The 17,515-nt window shown below is 52.8% G+C and overlaps 7 protein-coding genes across 7 annotated transcripts; 5 read left to right on the plus strand and 2 right to left on the minus strand.

Annotated features, from left to right (window-relative positions):
* Nucleotides 1–1,894: 1,894 nt before the first annotated feature.
* J4E84_004266 (uncharacterized protein) lies at nt 1,895–4,162 on the minus strand (the record flags this gene model as incomplete). Its single annotated transcript, XM_049386874.1, has 1 exon — nt 1,895–4,162. The coding sequence occupies one exon, from the start codon at nt 4,160–4,162 to the stop codon at nt 1,895–1,897; it is 2,268 nt and encodes a 755-aa protein (XP_049245644.1).
* Nucleotides 4,163–4,654: 492 nt separating this feature from the next.
* Nucleotides 4,655–6,036, plus strand: J4E84_004267 (uncharacterized protein; the record flags this gene model as incomplete). Its single annotated transcript, XM_049386875.1, has 2 exons — nt 4,655–5,339; nt 5,387–6,036. The coding sequence occupies 2 exons, from the start codon at nt 4,655–4,657 to the stop codon at nt 6,034–6,036; spliced, it is 1,335 nt and encodes a 444-aa protein (XP_049245645.1).
* A 410-nt stretch (nt 6,037–6,446) lies between these two features.
* On the plus strand, nt 6,447–7,516 carry J4E84_004268 (uncharacterized protein; the record flags this gene model as incomplete). Its single annotated transcript, XM_049386876.1, has 2 exons — nt 6,447–6,887; nt 7,031–7,516. 2 exons carry the CDS (start codon nt 6,447–6,449, stop codon nt 7,514–7,516), a joined length of 927 nt encoding a protein of 308 aa, XP_049245646.1.
* Nucleotides 7,517–7,941: 425 nt separating this feature from the next.
* Nucleotides 7,942–8,437, plus strand: J4E84_004269 (uncharacterized protein; the record flags this gene model as incomplete). The annotated part of the gene is made up of 2 exons (XM_049386877.1): nt 7,942–7,969; nt 8,019–8,437. The coding sequence occupies 2 exons, from the start codon at nt 7,942–7,944 to the stop codon at nt 8,435–8,437; spliced, it is 447 nt and encodes a 148-aa protein (XP_049245647.1).
* A 248-nt stretch (nt 8,438–8,685) lies between these two features.
* Nucleotides 8,686–9,520, plus strand: J4E84_004270 (uncharacterized protein; the record flags this gene model as incomplete). The annotated part of the gene is made up of 2 exons (XM_049386878.1): nt 8,686–9,168; nt 9,218–9,520. The coding sequence occupies 2 exons, from the start codon at nt 8,686–8,688 to the stop codon at nt 9,518–9,520; spliced, it is 786 nt and encodes a 261-aa protein (XP_049245648.1).
* Nucleotides 9,521–10,373: 853 nt separating this feature from the next.
* J4E84_004271 (uncharacterized protein) lies at nt 10,374–11,612 on the plus strand (the record flags this gene model as incomplete). The annotated part of the gene is made up of 1 exon (XM_049386879.1): nt 10,374–11,612. The coding sequence occupies one exon, from the start codon at nt 10,374–10,376 to the stop codon at nt 11,610–11,612; it is 1,239 nt and encodes a 412-aa protein (XP_049245649.1).
* Nucleotides 11,613–12,441: 829 nt separating this feature from the next.
* On the minus strand, nt 12,442–14,228 carry J4E84_004272 (uncharacterized protein; the record flags this gene model as incomplete). Its single annotated transcript, XM_049386880.1, has 3 exons — nt 12,442–12,804; nt 12,854–14,112; nt 14,174–14,228. The coding sequence occupies 3 exons, from the start codon at nt 14,226–14,228 to the stop codon at nt 12,442–12,444; spliced, it is 1,677 nt and encodes a 558-aa protein (XP_049245650.1).
* Nucleotides 14,229–17,515: the final 3,287 nt, after the last annotated feature.

Here is a 17,515-nt window from a genome sequence, read left to right on the forward strand (position 1 = left end):
ACAAGCTCGGCCCCTGTACAGCTAATAGGGCCAATGGTCGGGTTGAACGAATAATAAAGCCGTTTCAGCCGAGGGGAGACGGACAACAGCTTCTGCATTTCCTCGCCCGTGACGGCAGAGTTAGAAAGATGGAGGGTTGTAAGTGTTGTGCATCCCAAGGGTTCGGAAAAGCCTGGAACCAGGACGGGACCATACAGACTTTTGTACCATAAGCTTACCCGGGCTAGCTCAAGGGTTTGCAGTGTAGTATTGCCCAGAACAAATTGTAAAAATGCCAAAGGCCACGGTTTAGCGCAATCATTGGCAGCTGTGATTCTGATCAGCCTGGGGAACCCATGTACGGGTAAGTTCCAAGGTAGCAGGGACTCCAAAGCGTCCGTCGGAAAGGCGTGCAGCTGAAGTATGCGAAGATTTGGTAGCAGAGCTAGCATCAGCGCGACCAATGCATCCTCGTACCCAGCACGCAGAGTCTGACAGAACAAGAGATCGTAGGGGGGATCGTATGGAGGTTCAGGAAGATTGTCCAGCGACAGTCCTTCCATGGCTAAGAGATCTTGAAACCATTTCTGGTTGTGGTGGCTAGCAGCTTCCTCTGCGGTCGCCCCTGCGGCTTCATACGGGACGACAACATCAATGACTTGCGCAGCCTTCGCAGCCTTCGTAAACTTGTCGTAGTCTTGTCGGGACATAACTCTTGGACGGGGTTTCGAAATACTCGTAACCCACGAATGTAACTCTACTCTCTGGACATATTTTTCGCCAAGGTCTGGCCTTGCTACGATTCTGCCGACGAATGACGAGAGTGGACTACGATGCGGTTGAATATACTCTCGGTAGAGTGCCGGCTCTGCATGCTGTCGAAGACTCTTACATGTCAAGCTTAGATTGAGAAGATCAACCTGTGGAAGGAACAACGTGATGTGTGCCACCAATTCAGCGGCCAGTCCGGTAAACTGCGGTGACGTCTTCGAATTAGCGTTTGCGCTCGAGCCTTCGGGGACCTGCTTCTTTTCCTGCCTGTGTCTGGGCATCTTGGCGTCCAGCGAAACGTTGTATGTAGTATTTCATTCATATACGAGAGTGTTGGCGTTTAGGTACTCGAGGACGGGAGTAACCAAAATGTGGGTGAGGAGGCTGGGAGCGATTACAACCGCAGGCTGACCCCACCTTTCTCTCGCGGCACCGGCTCCCCTCAACACAGAACATCACTTACTAGTCGAAGCTTCCACGTTGTGATCGGTATACTTATTGAGTTGCGCGTTTGTCACATAAAGCACATGCGCTCGCTAACCGTCTCTATTAGCACTTGAGTCAAGGCGGAAGTTTTAGTAACACTGCCTACTTCTCGGATACGTGGGCGGTATCTCGTACTATAGGATGGATCAAGGTACGAATCAACCTTGGAAGCTAGCAACCTGCTGAGCAGATGCTCAATTTTCGGGCGATGAAGCATTTCTGTTACTGCATCTACAGAATAGAAAGATATCATCTAGGACGTGATCTCATGAGCAGTCACGTGCCGGAGGCTGGATTTGCTAGCGTGACATTCTCGCGTTCGTTTGGCGGCTGCGAGTGCTGCGCGTCGTCAAACCTCCACTCATCATCCCTCACAGGCCGCAATCAAGTCATCACGACGGTTGTGCATCTCATCCCGAGTTCTTGTTTTCTACCGTTTACTTTTATTGCACCCTGAAGTCTCCCTACAGTCTGTCATCGTCCAGCACCTGCCGTAACAGCGCGCAACCGAACACCCTTGAACAGGATCCCGAGACCAGATGCCTCATTTTCCAACGCCAAGTCGGCAGTTACAAAATAAGATCCAAGGCTGAAAAGAGCTGTTTACGGTCAAACGACAAGTCTTTTTGTCATATGGTGTTTTGATGGCAACACAACCTCAGATCCATTTCTCGAGACTGCGACGGTCGTCAGGCTCATGCCTGCCATGGTATTCCTCATGGTATCGTGTATCGCCTCCTGCAGTCCTGCCCTGAACACCCCGGCCAGAATTCGCCCTATCAAGCATATCTAGCTCAAAAGGACCGCCATGTGCACCTCTACTCTTGTCCGCACCAACCCACCCACCGACTGGAGTTCCTTTGCGCTCTTCTCGGCGCGGGAACAGATTTGTGTTGTACGTCTGCAATCTAGCGCCAGCAGGACTCATCGTTCTATTCTGCCCTGGGAGCATCGGTACGGGGGGCGGCAGAGTTAGATCTTCTGCTGAGCTATCACGAGAGTTACCCTTGAGCACGGAGCGAATGTTTTCTTTCGAAACGATGCGCGTAACGCTGCGATCAGACTCATCGCGCAATAGCCGTTGAGGACGAGCGCTGCTGGCAAGCCCACGTGTACTGTTCCATCGCTCGGGGCTTCTGGATGATACGGACGGAACGATATGCTCCATTCCGGGCCATGGTACTGTTCTGGGCGGAGAAGTACCCGGCCACGCAAGAGGGTTTGGTGTCGCCTTGCGATGGATGTCGTTCGACGCGATACGCAGATCGCCAGTATATGCAGTTGGCTTAATAGGCACAGGAAGCCTCGTGACTGGCTTTGAGGGCTGAACGCGTTGCGGATCTCTCGCAGTGTCCTCGCGTACACTTTTGAGCTTTGTTAACGAGATCTCGTCGTCCCACCCACTGCCCTCGTAGCTTGGAACCCGTGCATCCGGGTGTGCTCTTCCCTTTTCGATCGTTGGCGCGACCCGCATCTCAGGCTGGTACTTGTGGTGCAGTGGCTGTGGTATAGCACTCAACTGGCCCATGGGCGAATATATTGATTCGTCCGTGTCGTCACACATTTGCATGCGCTGATGGCTACCGGGAAGGACGAGAGTGTCTGAGTTATGGGTTGACGTGTAGACACTCTGGTCAGATGGCTTGCGCACTGTATCAGGACGGGGCCATGGCGTAATGATAGTGGTATCCGTTGAGGCGCCGCTCACATGCCTCTCGGTTGACGAGGACTCGGAAGGGTGATGAGCCGGTCCTTCATCAGGTAGATAGATCTGTCGTGTTACACCATGCAGCGGACTCTTCGGCTCCTCCTTTGACGCCATTCTGGACATGCCTCGAGACAGCGAGCGGCGGATGCTATCTGAGTACCGTCTGATTGGGCTCTCGCTGCCATCCTGGTCTTGTCTGCTGCGGTCCTTGTCAGGAGAGCTGCTCTTTCCTGGGCTCAGGCTACCGTCCCGCTTTACCACCTGGGCCTGGAAGGTCCTCACTTCGCCCGTCTTCTCTGCGGCCTTCCTGCGGTCTGCTCGGGCTCGCTGTTCATTCAACCACTCTTCCATCTTATGTTTGAACTTGGGCCGTTCAACCAAACCGCCATACTGAGGGTACACATCGCGAAGCTCCTTCTCAGTCTCGTCGTACTGCTTTCGCGTGAACACTCCAGCACCGCTGACACGCTTATGGAATGTTGCCCCTTCATCACTGACGACCTTCTTCGGCAAGGAGATTATGCGGTACGGCGTGGGCGACATCAGGCTTCCTCCAGGTACCAAGACGTTGTCCTTGGGAAAAGCGAGACCAGATGGACACCGCTCTTCGATGTAGAGCGCGAGGCGACCGTAGTGTCGTCGGCCTTTGACACTGTAAGAAGCGCGAACAGCATTGACGATGGGCACGAAGACTGCTTCCCAGGCGGTGCAGATGTTGCGGAGCTCGAAGTAGTCAATGTTCCACGGATTGCGCGACTTGCCGACCTTGAATACCTGCAGCAACCAGGCGAAGAGGTGTTTCTCGTACGCCTCCACAGTCCAATCACTCTTGTCGATTACTCCATGCACGCTGGAGTCTGATGTGTACTCCGCGCTGTGCTTGTCGGCGCGTGGGTCATAACGGTGTACACCTTCGTCGAATCGTGTATAAAACCACAACAGGTCTGTGCGAGACACACCGTCCTCTCCATCCTCTCTGGCTATCGCCGTTGCACGTGGTACCGCCTCCGGTTGACGCAAGAATATCGAATCGCGGAACACAGCCCATGGCTCTAGGAACGCAGCGGTCGCGAGGAAGCGCTCTTCGAGACTGTCCAAGTTGGGTAGTTGCAGTAGCGACAGTGCTTGTTTGAGCTCAGGAGGGATCTTTTCCTTTTCGTTGCGCGTGAAGAAGTCGCGCATGTTCTTGAGTCCTGAATTGGTAGGAGAGTGCGCCATCTTGGCTGAGTCGTGGGCGCAAGGATTGCGGCTTTGGTTTGTGGGGAAGGTTTGGGCTGTTGTTGTCGAGTGGCAGGCCACAATATCGCTAGCGCTGTGTCTTTTTTGCGTCTCGGTGAATGCAGATTTATTCAGGCGGCAAGATTGTAACATCTGGCTCGGGAACGCAAGGCAGCGGTCTCACCTTCACTAGGACCCCGAAAGTCCGCCGCCATACGCTCCGCATCTGTCGGAACTGGTGGCCAACGAACCTTCCGAGTGGTAAGATGCATTCGGTCGTGTAGCAGTGATGCCAATATCCCGACTACGGGCTAGCATTCACTTCCATAGTTGCTGCATCGACGACGACCCCAAGCCCCGTTGTTGCGCCAAGCCGAGCTAGCCGGTCATACCTTCCATCATCATGAGCTGCGAATCTCTGGCATCCTCTTCTCTTATCTGATACTTCTGGAACTCGGACTCACTGAAAGCAGCACCCCGACAATCACAGCCATGCTCTACAGTATTCCCGTGGTCTCCTTCCTGGTCTGCGGCGCGCTCGCTGCGGTAGTCCCCAAGCTGGACCATGCTTCGAGCCTGCCATGGTCCCCAGATCAATCTTGCATCATTCCACCCATTACTGATGAGCAAGTCGAAGCTCAACTGGCCGCTCATGCGACGGATATCACGGATACCGCAGATACCACAAACGGTCAGGATACAACCCAGTATGGCGGTGCTTCACTTTTCAACTATATCAATTGGGGCGGTCCACAGAAATGGACCGACATCGTTTCCCCAGGTAGATCATTGATTGCTTACTGCTTCTATTCTGAGAAGGACCGTGCCAGGCTACTTGAGCGCGTCGAAGCAGCTGTAGCCCTCTGGAAAGCTGCTCTAGGCGGAGAGCGTGGTAGAGACAACGGGCATGATCTTCAATTCAACGAATGGTATGACTACAAGGCGTCCAAGCATCACTTGTGCTATGATCCGAACCCCGAAAACAAACAAGAGTGGAACCCTTCGTTGCCGACTACAACGTTGGTGATCAGTCTGTCAGAGAAGATGACCAACGGAGCTTACGCGACTATGGGGGCTGGCAGCGCGGCTGATAGAGGCAAACCCTGGAAACTCCGCTTGTCAATCGGCCCAGAGACGGCTGCCCTGGTCGTCGCGCACGAGATCGGTCATGTGCTCGGTATGTCTCAAACAAACAAATATCATGATCATTACTGACAGTTCAAGGCATGGGTCACGAACACCAGCGAACAGACCGCGACAAACACGTTGAGTTCGATTGCAAAAAGTTGAAAGGCTACTCGGACGCGCTCGCTCGGGCCCGAAAGGCTCTCCCGCAATTCAAGGACCACCAGCTATGTCTGTTCGCAGACTACTCCAAGAAGTTTCAATTCCCCGCTGTCCACTATACCATGTCCGTGGCTTATGGTAGCCCTGCCCAGTACTGGTGGATGAAAGCTGATACCGAGTACGACGTGGACTCTATTATGTCGTATAGCAGCTTCCAGCATGCCAACGAAAAGTGCGCCGAGGGAGACCACCCGGAAGAATGCCCATTGAGGAGGTGGAAGGTGCCTGGAGATAAATCGCAAGGAATAGCGTACATCGAAGATGCTGAAAAGCCCAGTCCAGGCGACGTCCGCTGGGTCCGCACCAATTACCCATACCAAGGACCCCATATCGACTCAGTCGAGAATGCGGGCATACAAGATGAGAATGAGGAAGCCTCAGATGAAGACTTTGACCAAATTCCATACATTGAGCGAAGTAAGGTGACTGGCGAAGATCCCAAGTTTCTAAGGAAGTTGGATCGTCAACGGGCGAAGCTGGCAGAGGAAGAGAAGGCTGCCAGAGATGTTGCCAGTGCTGCTATTTGATGCAGTTGCTCAAATAGTCCGAGAAAGTCCGGGGCGCCACAAAGGCCCTGCACCCGAGGCTTGAGCGACCGGCGAGTGTTTTCTAGTAGCAATACTCTTTCACCAGAGTGAGCATTGTGACTCAAATGCGTTATATGGCCGATGCGCCCTGCAGTCGGATCGCCCCTCGTGATCACGAGTACATAAATGCCGGCACTCACGTTAAAGACTCCCTTACACTTCCCATTTCCATCATTCCTTTGCTCTTACCAACTGTTCCTAGTACCATCATCATGAGATACTTCCCGGTCTTTGCGGCGGCTGCCATTCAGGCAATAGCGGCGTCTATTCCCCCAATATCGCCCATCTTCTCAGGTCCATGCGCTGTCCTACCTCCGTCTAACAACACCGAGACTCCAACCTATGATGGGATGCAATCTGGCGCTACATCTCTTTGGGGTCACGAAGGCGGTGGTGGCCCCAAGAAGTGGACGGAGCTCTACATCAAGGGCATTACGTTGATACCGTACTGCTTCCCGACAGAAGAACACCGCAAAGCAAATGTTGAGAAATTAGAAGCAGCTATCAAACTGTGGATGACAGCTCTCGGCGGCGGACCGTCGCCGGGTACAAACCACAAGATCATCTTCTCGGAGTATGTTGACTTCTCACAGAACCCAAGGTACTGCATAGATGTCAACAGTCCAGCTGAGAGCAAATGGAATATGGCTGTACCCTACAAGACAGTCGCCATCTGGAAGGACGATGGCGTGGGCAAAGCCGCGGCCGCATCCACTGTGGGCATGGGTGATACGCCGGGAAAGCCTTGGGATCTGAACATGTGGATAGACGTAGAGGCCAGCGTCATAACTGTAGCACACGAACTTGGACATGTCATGGGTACGTTGGACATTACCCTCGATCTCGAATGTTACAAGATTGACAAACAAAAGGAATGATGCACGAGCAACAACGCTCAGACCGTGATAGATACATCCATTACAACTGTACAAAGCTCACCGACTATCGCACCGCCCTCGCACGCGCGCGTGAATCTGACCCCAGCACAACGACCGACGCACTGTGCAACGACGTCACAATCGCCGATAGATACAACTTCAGCGGCCGCTCCTACACTGATACTGTTCTGTACGGGAAATCCGAGGGCGGCTGGACACTGAACCCCGATTCACCGTACGATGCGGATAGCATCATGCACTACCACAGCTACATCATGGGTAATGAGAATTGTCTAAATGGCAACCAGGCGGAGTGCCCAGTAGCACGTTACAGGGACAGTACGAATCATGATCTCGGATATGAGATGATTCCTATGTGGACCAGGCCAAGTTCGTGGGATGTGGCGTGGGTCAAGACGCAGTATGGGTGGAGGTACAGTGGCGCCGCTGAAGGCGCGCAAGATGGCGGGGAGATTAGTGAGGCTCGGTTAAAGGAGCTGATTGAGGAGGGACGAGAGCGATATGTTCGGAGCCAGGTGTAGGGCAAATCTCAGCTGTGCTTGCATATAACACTCTACTCAAATTTTATGCCTATATGTAAGCGCTAGACCAGCCGGGTTACGGCGACGATATCTAGGTACTAGAATCTCAGGGATATGTAACTCGTGGATGTTACAAAGCTCACAGCAGTCGACTGACATCTCTCACCTTGTTACCAAGCGCGTTGAGCAAGAGATTCGTTGGTCGTCCTAAACACTCTTACCTTCACCTCGCTTCTAGTCTTTTTAAACAACTTCAAATGTCCTCCTAATTCCTCGCTTTGGGTCTTAACTATAACGCCCGATTGTGCCGTCATAATAAGATGAATGCATCCCGGCAATCTCAATCCTCTCTATCGCGCGGGATGGACGACTCTAGCATCGTTTCGGAACTGCAGACTAAATCACCCTCTCTACAGTCTGTTGCAATGGAGAGCAACGAAGCAACTCTACAAGGTGAGCACGAGCCAATCTGTCTTCATGAGGGCGACTAACGCATTCATAGGCTCACTGAAGAGGCGCAGACTCAGCAAAGACGAAGACATCATAGCAGCAATGCGAGACCGTCATCAACAAGAAGAAGCGCAGCTGCGTCGACTGAACGATGAGATTGTGATGCTCAGGCGCGATGCGACATCTACAACACAGTTCAATCGTATGATCGCCGAGCAAGCAGAAGTGGCAAAGGTTCTCAGATGCGAAGTTGAACAGCTGAAGCAGGTAAACGAGGACAGGAAGAGATCTTCTCAGAGCTTCAAGAATATGTTCGAAAGGAGTCAGAGTAGCGTAAGAAATTGGAAGGCACGGGCTGAAAAGGCCGAGAGTGAGTTGAGGGAAGAAAGGACTGAGAGATTTGAGGCGGAAGCAAAATTGGAAAGATACATTGAGGCACAGAGGTCTATGGCAAAGGAATTCGGAGGTTGAGCGGGCTAAGTACACAGCCTACGCGAGAGGGTACTCAGGTTAGGTATAGGAGCCCGCACATATGTCAAAGCCCCAGGGCACGTGCCCTAAATTCACGGTGAATATTGGAGAAAAGGCCTTTCCTTGGTTCCTCGTGAAGAATGAACGGTGAATGCACTAGTGGGTCGGAGAGCAACCTTTCCGTGTTGACATACCCATATTGCTGGCAACCACGACAACAACACAGGCAACTTTCGTCAACCACAAGTATGGATCTCGACGCCATCACCACCGCGATGACAGCAATCAGCGTTCCCACCGAGGGTACGCCTGTTGACACCAGTGGCAGCAACAGTGAGCTAGATGGTAGAGCACAGGGTACTTCAGCTATCGATTTGATCAACCTTACCATGGAAGTGCCCAATATCACTGGCAATTATCCTAAGACCCTCGTTCTCGACATTGGCGGCCGCAAGTTCAAGGTCTCGCGCGACACCCTGCAGGCAGAGTCAGGCCTTTTCCGACACCAACTCTCCGGCCGCTTCCCTTGGGAGCCTGAGATGGACGGCTCGTACTTTCTTGATGCCGACCCCGATCTCTTCGAGCACCTATTGCGCTTTATGCGCCGCCCCGAGGTACTACCGCTGTTCTATGATGCGGCTAAAGGATTTGACTATAATCTGTACAATCGTCTGGAGGCCGAGTCGCAGTACTTCCAGATCGACGTGTTGCATGAGTGGATCAAGAACAAGGTATGTCGCATTCACTGCGTATATGTATTCCGCGCTGACATATGTGTAGAAATACCTCAACGCTATCAGAGTCCAAACCTACGATGCGAACATCCGAGGCATCGGCGCGATTGGCCCAGAATACTTCCCCGCGAACAAGACCGAGGACTGGTATGTCATTCAAAAGAAGCAGAAGGTATATCTTTGTCCTCGCCATATCCCAGCTCACAGAGGGCGTCCGGAGTTGTGTGGCATGGCATGCCATAAGAAGCAAGCGGAGCACGCGTTGGAGTACGAGGAGGAATCTTATCTGGAGGTGGTAAGCGTACAGAAGGAGACTGTGTTCGACGCGAAAGTCTGCACGGTGGAGTGAACCTAGAACTGGCCTAGCGACTGTATGCGTAGTGAACGTATCATAGTCTAAAGGGAGGGACAAAGACACCGAGGACGTCATGATTTCATGGACATTGTATCTTACAAAAGCTGAGGTACATTCTCAGGTGGTTTGGGCGCGATAACCTTTCTCTGTTCAGCAATGCTTCTATAGCGGTAATTGATCTAGTGATGTTAAGATCCGGAGATGGTGTATCCTCCGCATCGTGATGAGGTATCATACCACGGTCTGCAGACAGATTCTTAAGACTTCTCGGGTGGTGCGGTGAGCAGATAGATTGAAGCATAAGTAAGTCGGGCTGGAGGCGCGCGGAAGGTAGATGGACCGGAGCCCTACAGTCTGGGTGCTGGCAATTAGGTACCTGTTTGCGCGCATATCCAAGACGCCGTTTCTCGAAGACGGGACGTCCCGACCGACGGAACGAATTTAATGGGCTGTGCGCTGGAGCTACTCCATCACAAGTAAAAACCAACTTCTTCGCAAACATGTAATCTGTCCGCTGCCACCCTGAGAGTCTGGATGATTAGAAAGGCAGCATGCATCCGCTCCACTAAGCTAATTATAGTAGCTAATGTCCGCTCCTCCCCGGAGCGCGCAAAAGCGAACGGAAGGCATCTCCAAGAAGCCCCATACCGAGATTGAGACCAACTTTACATCTCGTCTGCGCGACTGGAGCCAATGCCGCGACCTGTTAGCATGAAAGCGCGGTCTCCAAACTGAAAGCGGATGCATGCTGCCGACCTGACTGCGCAAACCCCTCCAAGAATCATCCGTACTCCTTTGACACTACTTGTGACCCATTCGTTCTATTTAACCTCTTTTTTACTTGACCATGTATTCACGTACCATTATCTCGGGTTTGCTGCTGGGCGCATTGCCCTTCCAGACTTCGGCCCAAGATGATCCATCAACAGACTGCACTGGTGTCAATGGGATCAGCCCAAAATGCAACAGTCAAGAATCTGCATACCAGCGAGACTTCTTCTATATCGGTGGCGGCTACGTCGACTCCGGCATTCCGGGCCAACAGATGTGGAGCGACCAGCTGTATGTTGAGAAGCTGACGCCCGCCAGCAAAGTCAACAAGCCTTACCCGATGGTCTTTGTCTCCGCAGGTGTCAACACGGGCGCAGAATGGCTGAATACGCCAGACAATCGCAAGGGGTGGGCTTCCTACTACCTTGATCAAGGCTACCAGGTCTACATCGTTGACATCGCTGCCAACGGCCGAAGTGGCCAGCAGCTTCTTTCCAAGTACCCTTTACGCCTTGGATCTACAGACACGATCAATGAGCAGGGCTTTACAGCCCCGGAAAACTTCGACCAGTACCCACAGGCAAACGCACATACACAATGGCCGGGAAACGGATCTCGCGGAGATCCAGCTTTTGATGCCTTCACTGCCGCCAACGTTCCTATCTCTTCATCGAACGTGAACGTGGAAAACACTATGCGCACATCTGGATGTCAGCTTCTCAGCATGATCGGCCAGTCATACACCATCTGCCACTCAGCTGGCTGTACGTACACGGCTATCTGGTCCGACGCATGCCCCGACCTGCTGCGTGCCAACATCAATATCGAGCCTGGCAACATCCCACATACTTCTCTGATCGGGAATGCGACTGTTGCTGGCGTCGGTCGTACTGCCGCGCGGCCTTGTGGCCTCACATACACACCGCTGCAATTCGATCCGCCAGTAACGAACTGCTCGACCGTTACTACCACTGAGGTCGGCCTAGACGACCCTGCCAAGCGCTCCTGTATTCTGCAGACTGGCACCATCCACAAGCTCACCCAACTCGGCAAAGTGCCCTACATCATGATCACAGGTGAGGCCAGTCCGCACATCACGTACGACCACTGCTTTATCGAGTACTTCAAGCAGATGGGCCTCACCAATTATCAGTGGATCAAGCTTGCCGACATTGGTATCAAAGGCAATGGGCACTTCGTGTTTCTGGAGAAGAACAACCAGGATATCGCCGCGGCGATCAACTATGGTCTCGGACAAATGAATGAAAGCCCAGTTGCTCCGGGTCATCCCGGCCTTCCTATCTCTATGAGATGAGGGAGGGAGCTGGCGATGACTGCTAATGGCGAATCTGATGTATATATTTTGAAGGTCGGCTGCAAAATAGAACTAGCATGCTGCGGTTTTGGCTTCGTGCCACTTCCGAATCGAGTGTCGAGAAACTTTCCCCGCTCCAGGCCAATGCTTGCGTACTATACTGGTTGAAGACATGCTTACGCCGTGATGCTAATGCCAACGCTTGCTGTCCTCAAAGTTGGATAGAGAGCAGGAACGACCCATGCAACACCCTCAAGGAGCCATGTGCCTTGATAACGTTCATCGTATCTACATGCGCTGCCGCTGGTCCCCTCTTAACTCTGATCCGAGCCTGTGTTTACATCACTTCAGCGTTGAATTTCTGCTTTGACGCCTGTTCAAGCTCATTGTCTGTCGTGCTTTCCTTCCGTATGTCTGCGCGACTCGGCTTTCGGAGGTGGCATTACCGCGATCCCTATGATGTCTCAACAGGACGGTGTTCTTGTCTTCATGGTGCGCGGCCCGATCCAGGGCTCGTAAGCACTCATTTAGCAGAGACCAATGAGTGATCTTGCTGGAACTTGGATAGGGGCGATTTACCAGGCGTTGGCCAAAGCCTGGTGCATCAATCATGTTGGTCTCTTCGATAATGAGCGGTATGCCATGGATAGCTTACGACTTGTTGAGGGATTTGGGCGCTTGCTGACAAGCGCCTGTCTTGCGGACGCTAGGCAACCGAATCGATAAAGCACGAGTGCCTGCATGGCTATGATTGGACGCGTTGTGCAATCAGATATTTGCCCGTATGTGCATATTACTGCAAAAGCTCTTCTGCGGTAATCCGGGAAGATCAATACGTCCCGTCCATACTCATGCTCGACTGGAGTGAGGGTGACATTGAAACGTCCGGACTCAAGGACGGGTAGGTAGAGGGGGCAGACATGGAGCGGTCGTGCCACTCCTCGTGCTCCTCTTCCGGCGACGAAAGCTCAAGCAACTTCTGCGGCGATCCAGCGGAGAGTCCAAGCATAGTGAGCTTCTCTTGCAGTATGCTAATGACAGCAGGGTTGCCACCACGAAAAGAGGCCAGGACTTGCGCTAGCGAATGGATCAGATCTCTAGGTCCAAGGTCGAAGTGAGACTCGTGGTTGAGCGAAGGCATAATCATCATGACGTCCGCAAGCGAGTTTGCGACATCGAAAAGCTTCGACTCCTGTGTACATGTTAGTGACGCTCTACTTTTCTAGCGAGATACTCCATACCATGCCAGGCCCATGCGCCTCAATACTCTGGCGGGAGAGGCTACTCAGGTTGCTGAGGACGTTTTGAGCGACTTTGGCGGGGAAGCGAAATGAGAACTCCTCGTCCTGGCTGGCGCGACTGCTCAAATTCGTTACATTGAGTGCGTGCTGCCACAAGAAGATGCGCATCCATTGCTGCGTCATTGTGATGTCTGCGCGCTGGAGCTCGTTCTCGAGGCTGCGAGGGTCCTCATCACTGCTAAGCTGTTGCTGAGCTAATGCAAGAGCATGGCGCGCAGCTGCTGGTTCGGCGGTTATCGTGACATCCAAAATGTTGAACAGTCGGCAAAGCTGAACAAAGGCGGGTGTAACCGATCCATCGTGCAGGTCCTCCAGTCGAGGGAGATTAGGGGCGCGCTTGAGTGTTGTCGGCACGTCGTGTTGCAGAGAATGTGCTCGCTCCGTGATGAAGAGGAGCCAGTATACTCTCAACGCATATTGCGTTTGCTCCGCGGTCATGTGTTCGTAGTGGTTCGCCTTATGCAATCCTATTATGTGGGCCTTGAAGATAGCCTCTCCAAGCAACACTGTGGAAGCATTCATCCTCCCAACGTTTGCTGAGTAGACATGTAGGAAGAAGCTGCTCAGCAAAGAGAACACAGTGACGTTCTCCAGATGATCGCATTCGTTCCTTGCCTTTTTTGCTTCCATCTCAAATGTGCCACTCGGGACGCGGTAGTGACCCTCCAGTGGACTCCCCGATTCGTCCATAGAGAACTGGCTCACTATAGCAGCAGATATCGCAGTGGCTAATGCATAAGCTTCCAAGTCATCGGGATGAGTCAAAAGTCGTGCCGTCAGAGCCTCTGCATCGACCACCGGCCATATACCATATCCACGTGCCGAATAGACATCCAAATATTGCGATAGGCAAGCAATCGATATCCTCTGAGGCTCGTGAGGGGTGGCGGAGAGGGTTGGACTCAAGATATCCGGCCAGGCTTTGGGTTCACCATCGGCATCGCTCATCAAAGAGATGGGGTCCAGGTAGGTTAGCTCGGTAGATACTGGGCTTCCAGCGTCAAAGCTTGTCTCGCTGTTGCTCCTTGACCCCTCATCATGGGTGCCCTTGCTCCGTTCCTGCAGTCTTCTGATTGCGGCTTCCGTCGTCCGGCGTGGTCCTTTTGGTCCGCTTTTCCCATGCGTTTTCAAGTAGGTGCAGTCCCAGCTAGCGGCTTCGCATCTTGAACATGGCTGGTTGCCATCACATCGCACTTTCCCTAGACGAAGGGAGCGTAATGTCAGTTGTGTCACGAGCGTTGACCTGCACCTAACACTCACTGACAGAACAAGGGTCACACGCTCGTCGCGTTCCTTTCCGTGGGGCCATGGCCATTCTGGGGCCAAGGTACTAGCCCGTTTAGATAGACAGCCTTTGCGAGACACGGGAAATCCTCATCTCAACATGACACGGATGGATCGGAATCATGCACCAGACTGGTGGCGTCTTTGTGGGAGGGTGGACTGGAATGTCTTTCGGGAGAAAACGATGACTGAACGAAGCACAGAGATATAGAGTCCATACAGAACGATGTCGTAGGGAAATGGATGCGGCTGATGCTGGAAACAAAAGGTGGAGATGCGGCTGCAGGTCGGTTGATCCTTCCCACTTGAGGCGGCGACGTGAGCCAATCAGGGCCAAGTGCCGCCGTTGACCGCTGTGGTGCTCTAGCCAGCTAATCGTTCCGACAAACAGGCCGAGAAACTATCTTCTAGAAGCCCCATGGAAGGAAACACTCGCCGACCGTGCATGGAAAAGATAAGCGAACTGTTATATGATTCGATTACTGGCCTTCTAGAAGCTTACCGAGCGCGTCGTAGTGTAGCTCCTTTTGAGCATGGCGTTGGACACGGGCCTGCGATGATGAAAATTTTGGTGTTGAGGGTGCAATGCAATGCGCTGTCCCAGCAGATCGACCAGGAATATTCTAAATCGCGCGTCCGCATCCGGCAAAGGTGGTGATTGTTCCCCTGCTATAAGCCGCAGCATCGCGTCCATGAAGCGGCTACGCCCGGTGTTGTGAGTAGAGGCTGTGTGTGAGGCTGACTTGGTGATGGAATGCGCGTACGTGACGTAACCTTGCAATGCGCCATTTCTTAGCGCGCCCGACAGCGGGCGCATCAGCCCTTGGGATCGCGCGCCGAGGTCGAAGACGCGAACTATCTTCGTGCGACTGCGGCCGACTATTGTACAAGACAGCGGCACATCCCATAGCCATCTTGGAAGTCTCCTAACGCTGGTTATTGAGACCGTGCTTCGTCCCATGGAGTTAAGGATCCAGGCTCTAGAAGAAACACGTGGATATAGATGTAGCAGCATTGGGCTACCCCGCTGATGATGGGGGCTCTAGGCCCGCAAAAGACATGATGTTAACTGTTAGCAGTGAAGTCAGGAGGATTAGGAACGACTGGAGACATGCATCTCGTCACCTCGAGCCACCTCAAACGGTTATACAGAAAGCCTAGACCACTGGTGGCGCTGCCTGCTCACGCGCTGCGACGTCAAATACGCCACACTACACCACGAAGGCTGGGATCATGTCGAATCTCATTGGAACCGGCGTTGGAGGCCATCGCATTATTGCCGGCCAACTGGACGCAGCAGATTGAACAACAGGGAGTAGTGGTTCGAGACGTGACTCGTTCAGAGCTCTTCTGGATGAACTGACTAGCAATATTGTTCTGGGGAGACTTCCAAGGTTGCTCTTCCGTTTAGAGAAGACGTTGCATCACGTGTGCGTGAAGAATCTACGACGACTACATTGCCATATCACGTGGCAAAGTCCACAATGATGCGCAGCAGCGTGCGGATGTTCCGCAAGAACGACGTAGCGCTGTGAATGATGGTCTAACATGGCTGCAATCGTAGCCACCGTGGGTCACAAGTGCTGTGCCAGAAAGATCTGGAGCGGGCATAGTGAATTAGTTTGCTGGAGCGATTCTGCGGACTTGCACCCGGTGTAGATTTCCAAGGCAGCGGTAGTGCCGTCTTAACTGCCTTGGTACTCTATGAGATCATACGCTCTTCCGCCTCGATGGTACCACGACGCGACGCGACAGAGTTCAGTACTGGATGCTACGACGACGTCATATCTGCCTTGTATCCGAGCCAGGAAGGACTGTACGCCCGTTTCATATGGTAGAATGTCTAGCTCGCATGTGGGGGACTTATCAGAAGTGCTGGCAATGCGAAATCCGGGGAAGATAGATTGCATCCCTCGCTAAACGCTGCGACGCAATTTAGGCATATGAGCGCTATCGCAACGTCCACGGTTGGAGGTTCACATTGGCCCAGATTGTAACATGACGATATCGCTGCTACGAATACGCAAAGCTTAAAGTTATGGCTGGTGGGCGCAGAGATGCGTGGATTGGACAGACCTTGGGCATTTCGCGGTCGCTCAGATAGTCCCAGCTAAATTTGGATTGCGACACAGGACATTTCGATGAGCTTCTCACTCTAAAACGATGTCAGTGGCGCCGCAGATACGAGGCTGCTGTCTATATAAACAGTTGTTTCGTGATAACCAAAGCGACATCTCTACCAAGCCGTCAACTTACTCACTCACCTACACATATCTCTGTGAAATCACAAATCCAACACCTCCATTGATCGAAACCGCATCATCTGTCATCAAACTTTAAGATGAAGGTTCTTGTCATCATCGCGGCGATCGCTTCTATCGCTCTTGCTGCGCCGAAAGACCCATACCCAGCTCCATGCGGCAGATCGGACCCTTCGGGTATCTGCACTACCAAATCGACTTGTTACAAGAAGGGTGGCTTCTACGTCCAGCGCGACTGCACCTTCTATAATGTGCTCGACATCGGTTGCTGCTACTCCATTCCGGATGAGAAGAAATGAGGGTCATGCCAATGCGACCAGGAGATAGGACCAAAGAGGGTGGTGACTACGCATCGGAATGACGGAACTGGGGGAGGCTCGGAACATCGTCGATAGAGAACCATCATTCTATCGTAAGCACCCGTGATGTAACTTCTTGACCAGCTAGCGGTAAGCGTTGCGACCTCTCGAGGCTTTGAGCACGCGTGAGTGTGGTTCGGATGCCTGGACGATGGATGAGTAGTGGTGGAGTGGTGGAGTGGCGAAGTCGAGTTGCGCGTGCGTTGCGCATGTGTTGCATACATCTAAACAGTGTCGCGAAGTCGAGTCAAGGGTCAGGGCAGACGGAAAGAAGCAATGACCGAGGCATCATTATGTCATGGATGCTCATTCGTCAGTCGGCCGCTACCGGAACGCAATCCCGCATCTCCCCGTTTGTCCACGATGGTCAAAATAGACGAGACTAAAAATTCCTCATCGTTTCTCATGCTCTTTCTGAATCGCCCTGGTTCTGAAATAGACGCCCCACTTTGCTGCGAGGTGTTGGTAATACAACGCCATTGTTCATCTCGTCCCGCCTGTTGAGCGTCCCCCACACTATTGTCAACACAACGCCAAGATGGACCCAGATCCAGGTACTGAAAGCTGTTAAGCGCTATCAGAGGCGCGGAAGGCTAGAACCACGTTGCGACGTGAGAGACAAGTACGTCGCCTTGGGATGCGCTTCCCGTCATTGCGCGGACTCGGTGGTGCTCATGAGCCGGTACTCTCATGGTGCA

The sequence above is a fragment of the Alternaria hordeiaustralica genome, assembly GCF_023758085.1.
Source record: "Alternaria hordeiaustralica strain BMP 2776 chromosome Unknown scaffold_6, whole genome shotgun sequence".
Lineage (NCBI taxonomy): Eukaryota > Fungi > Ascomycota > Dothideomycetes > Pleosporales > Pleosporaceae > Alternaria > Alternaria hordeiaustralica.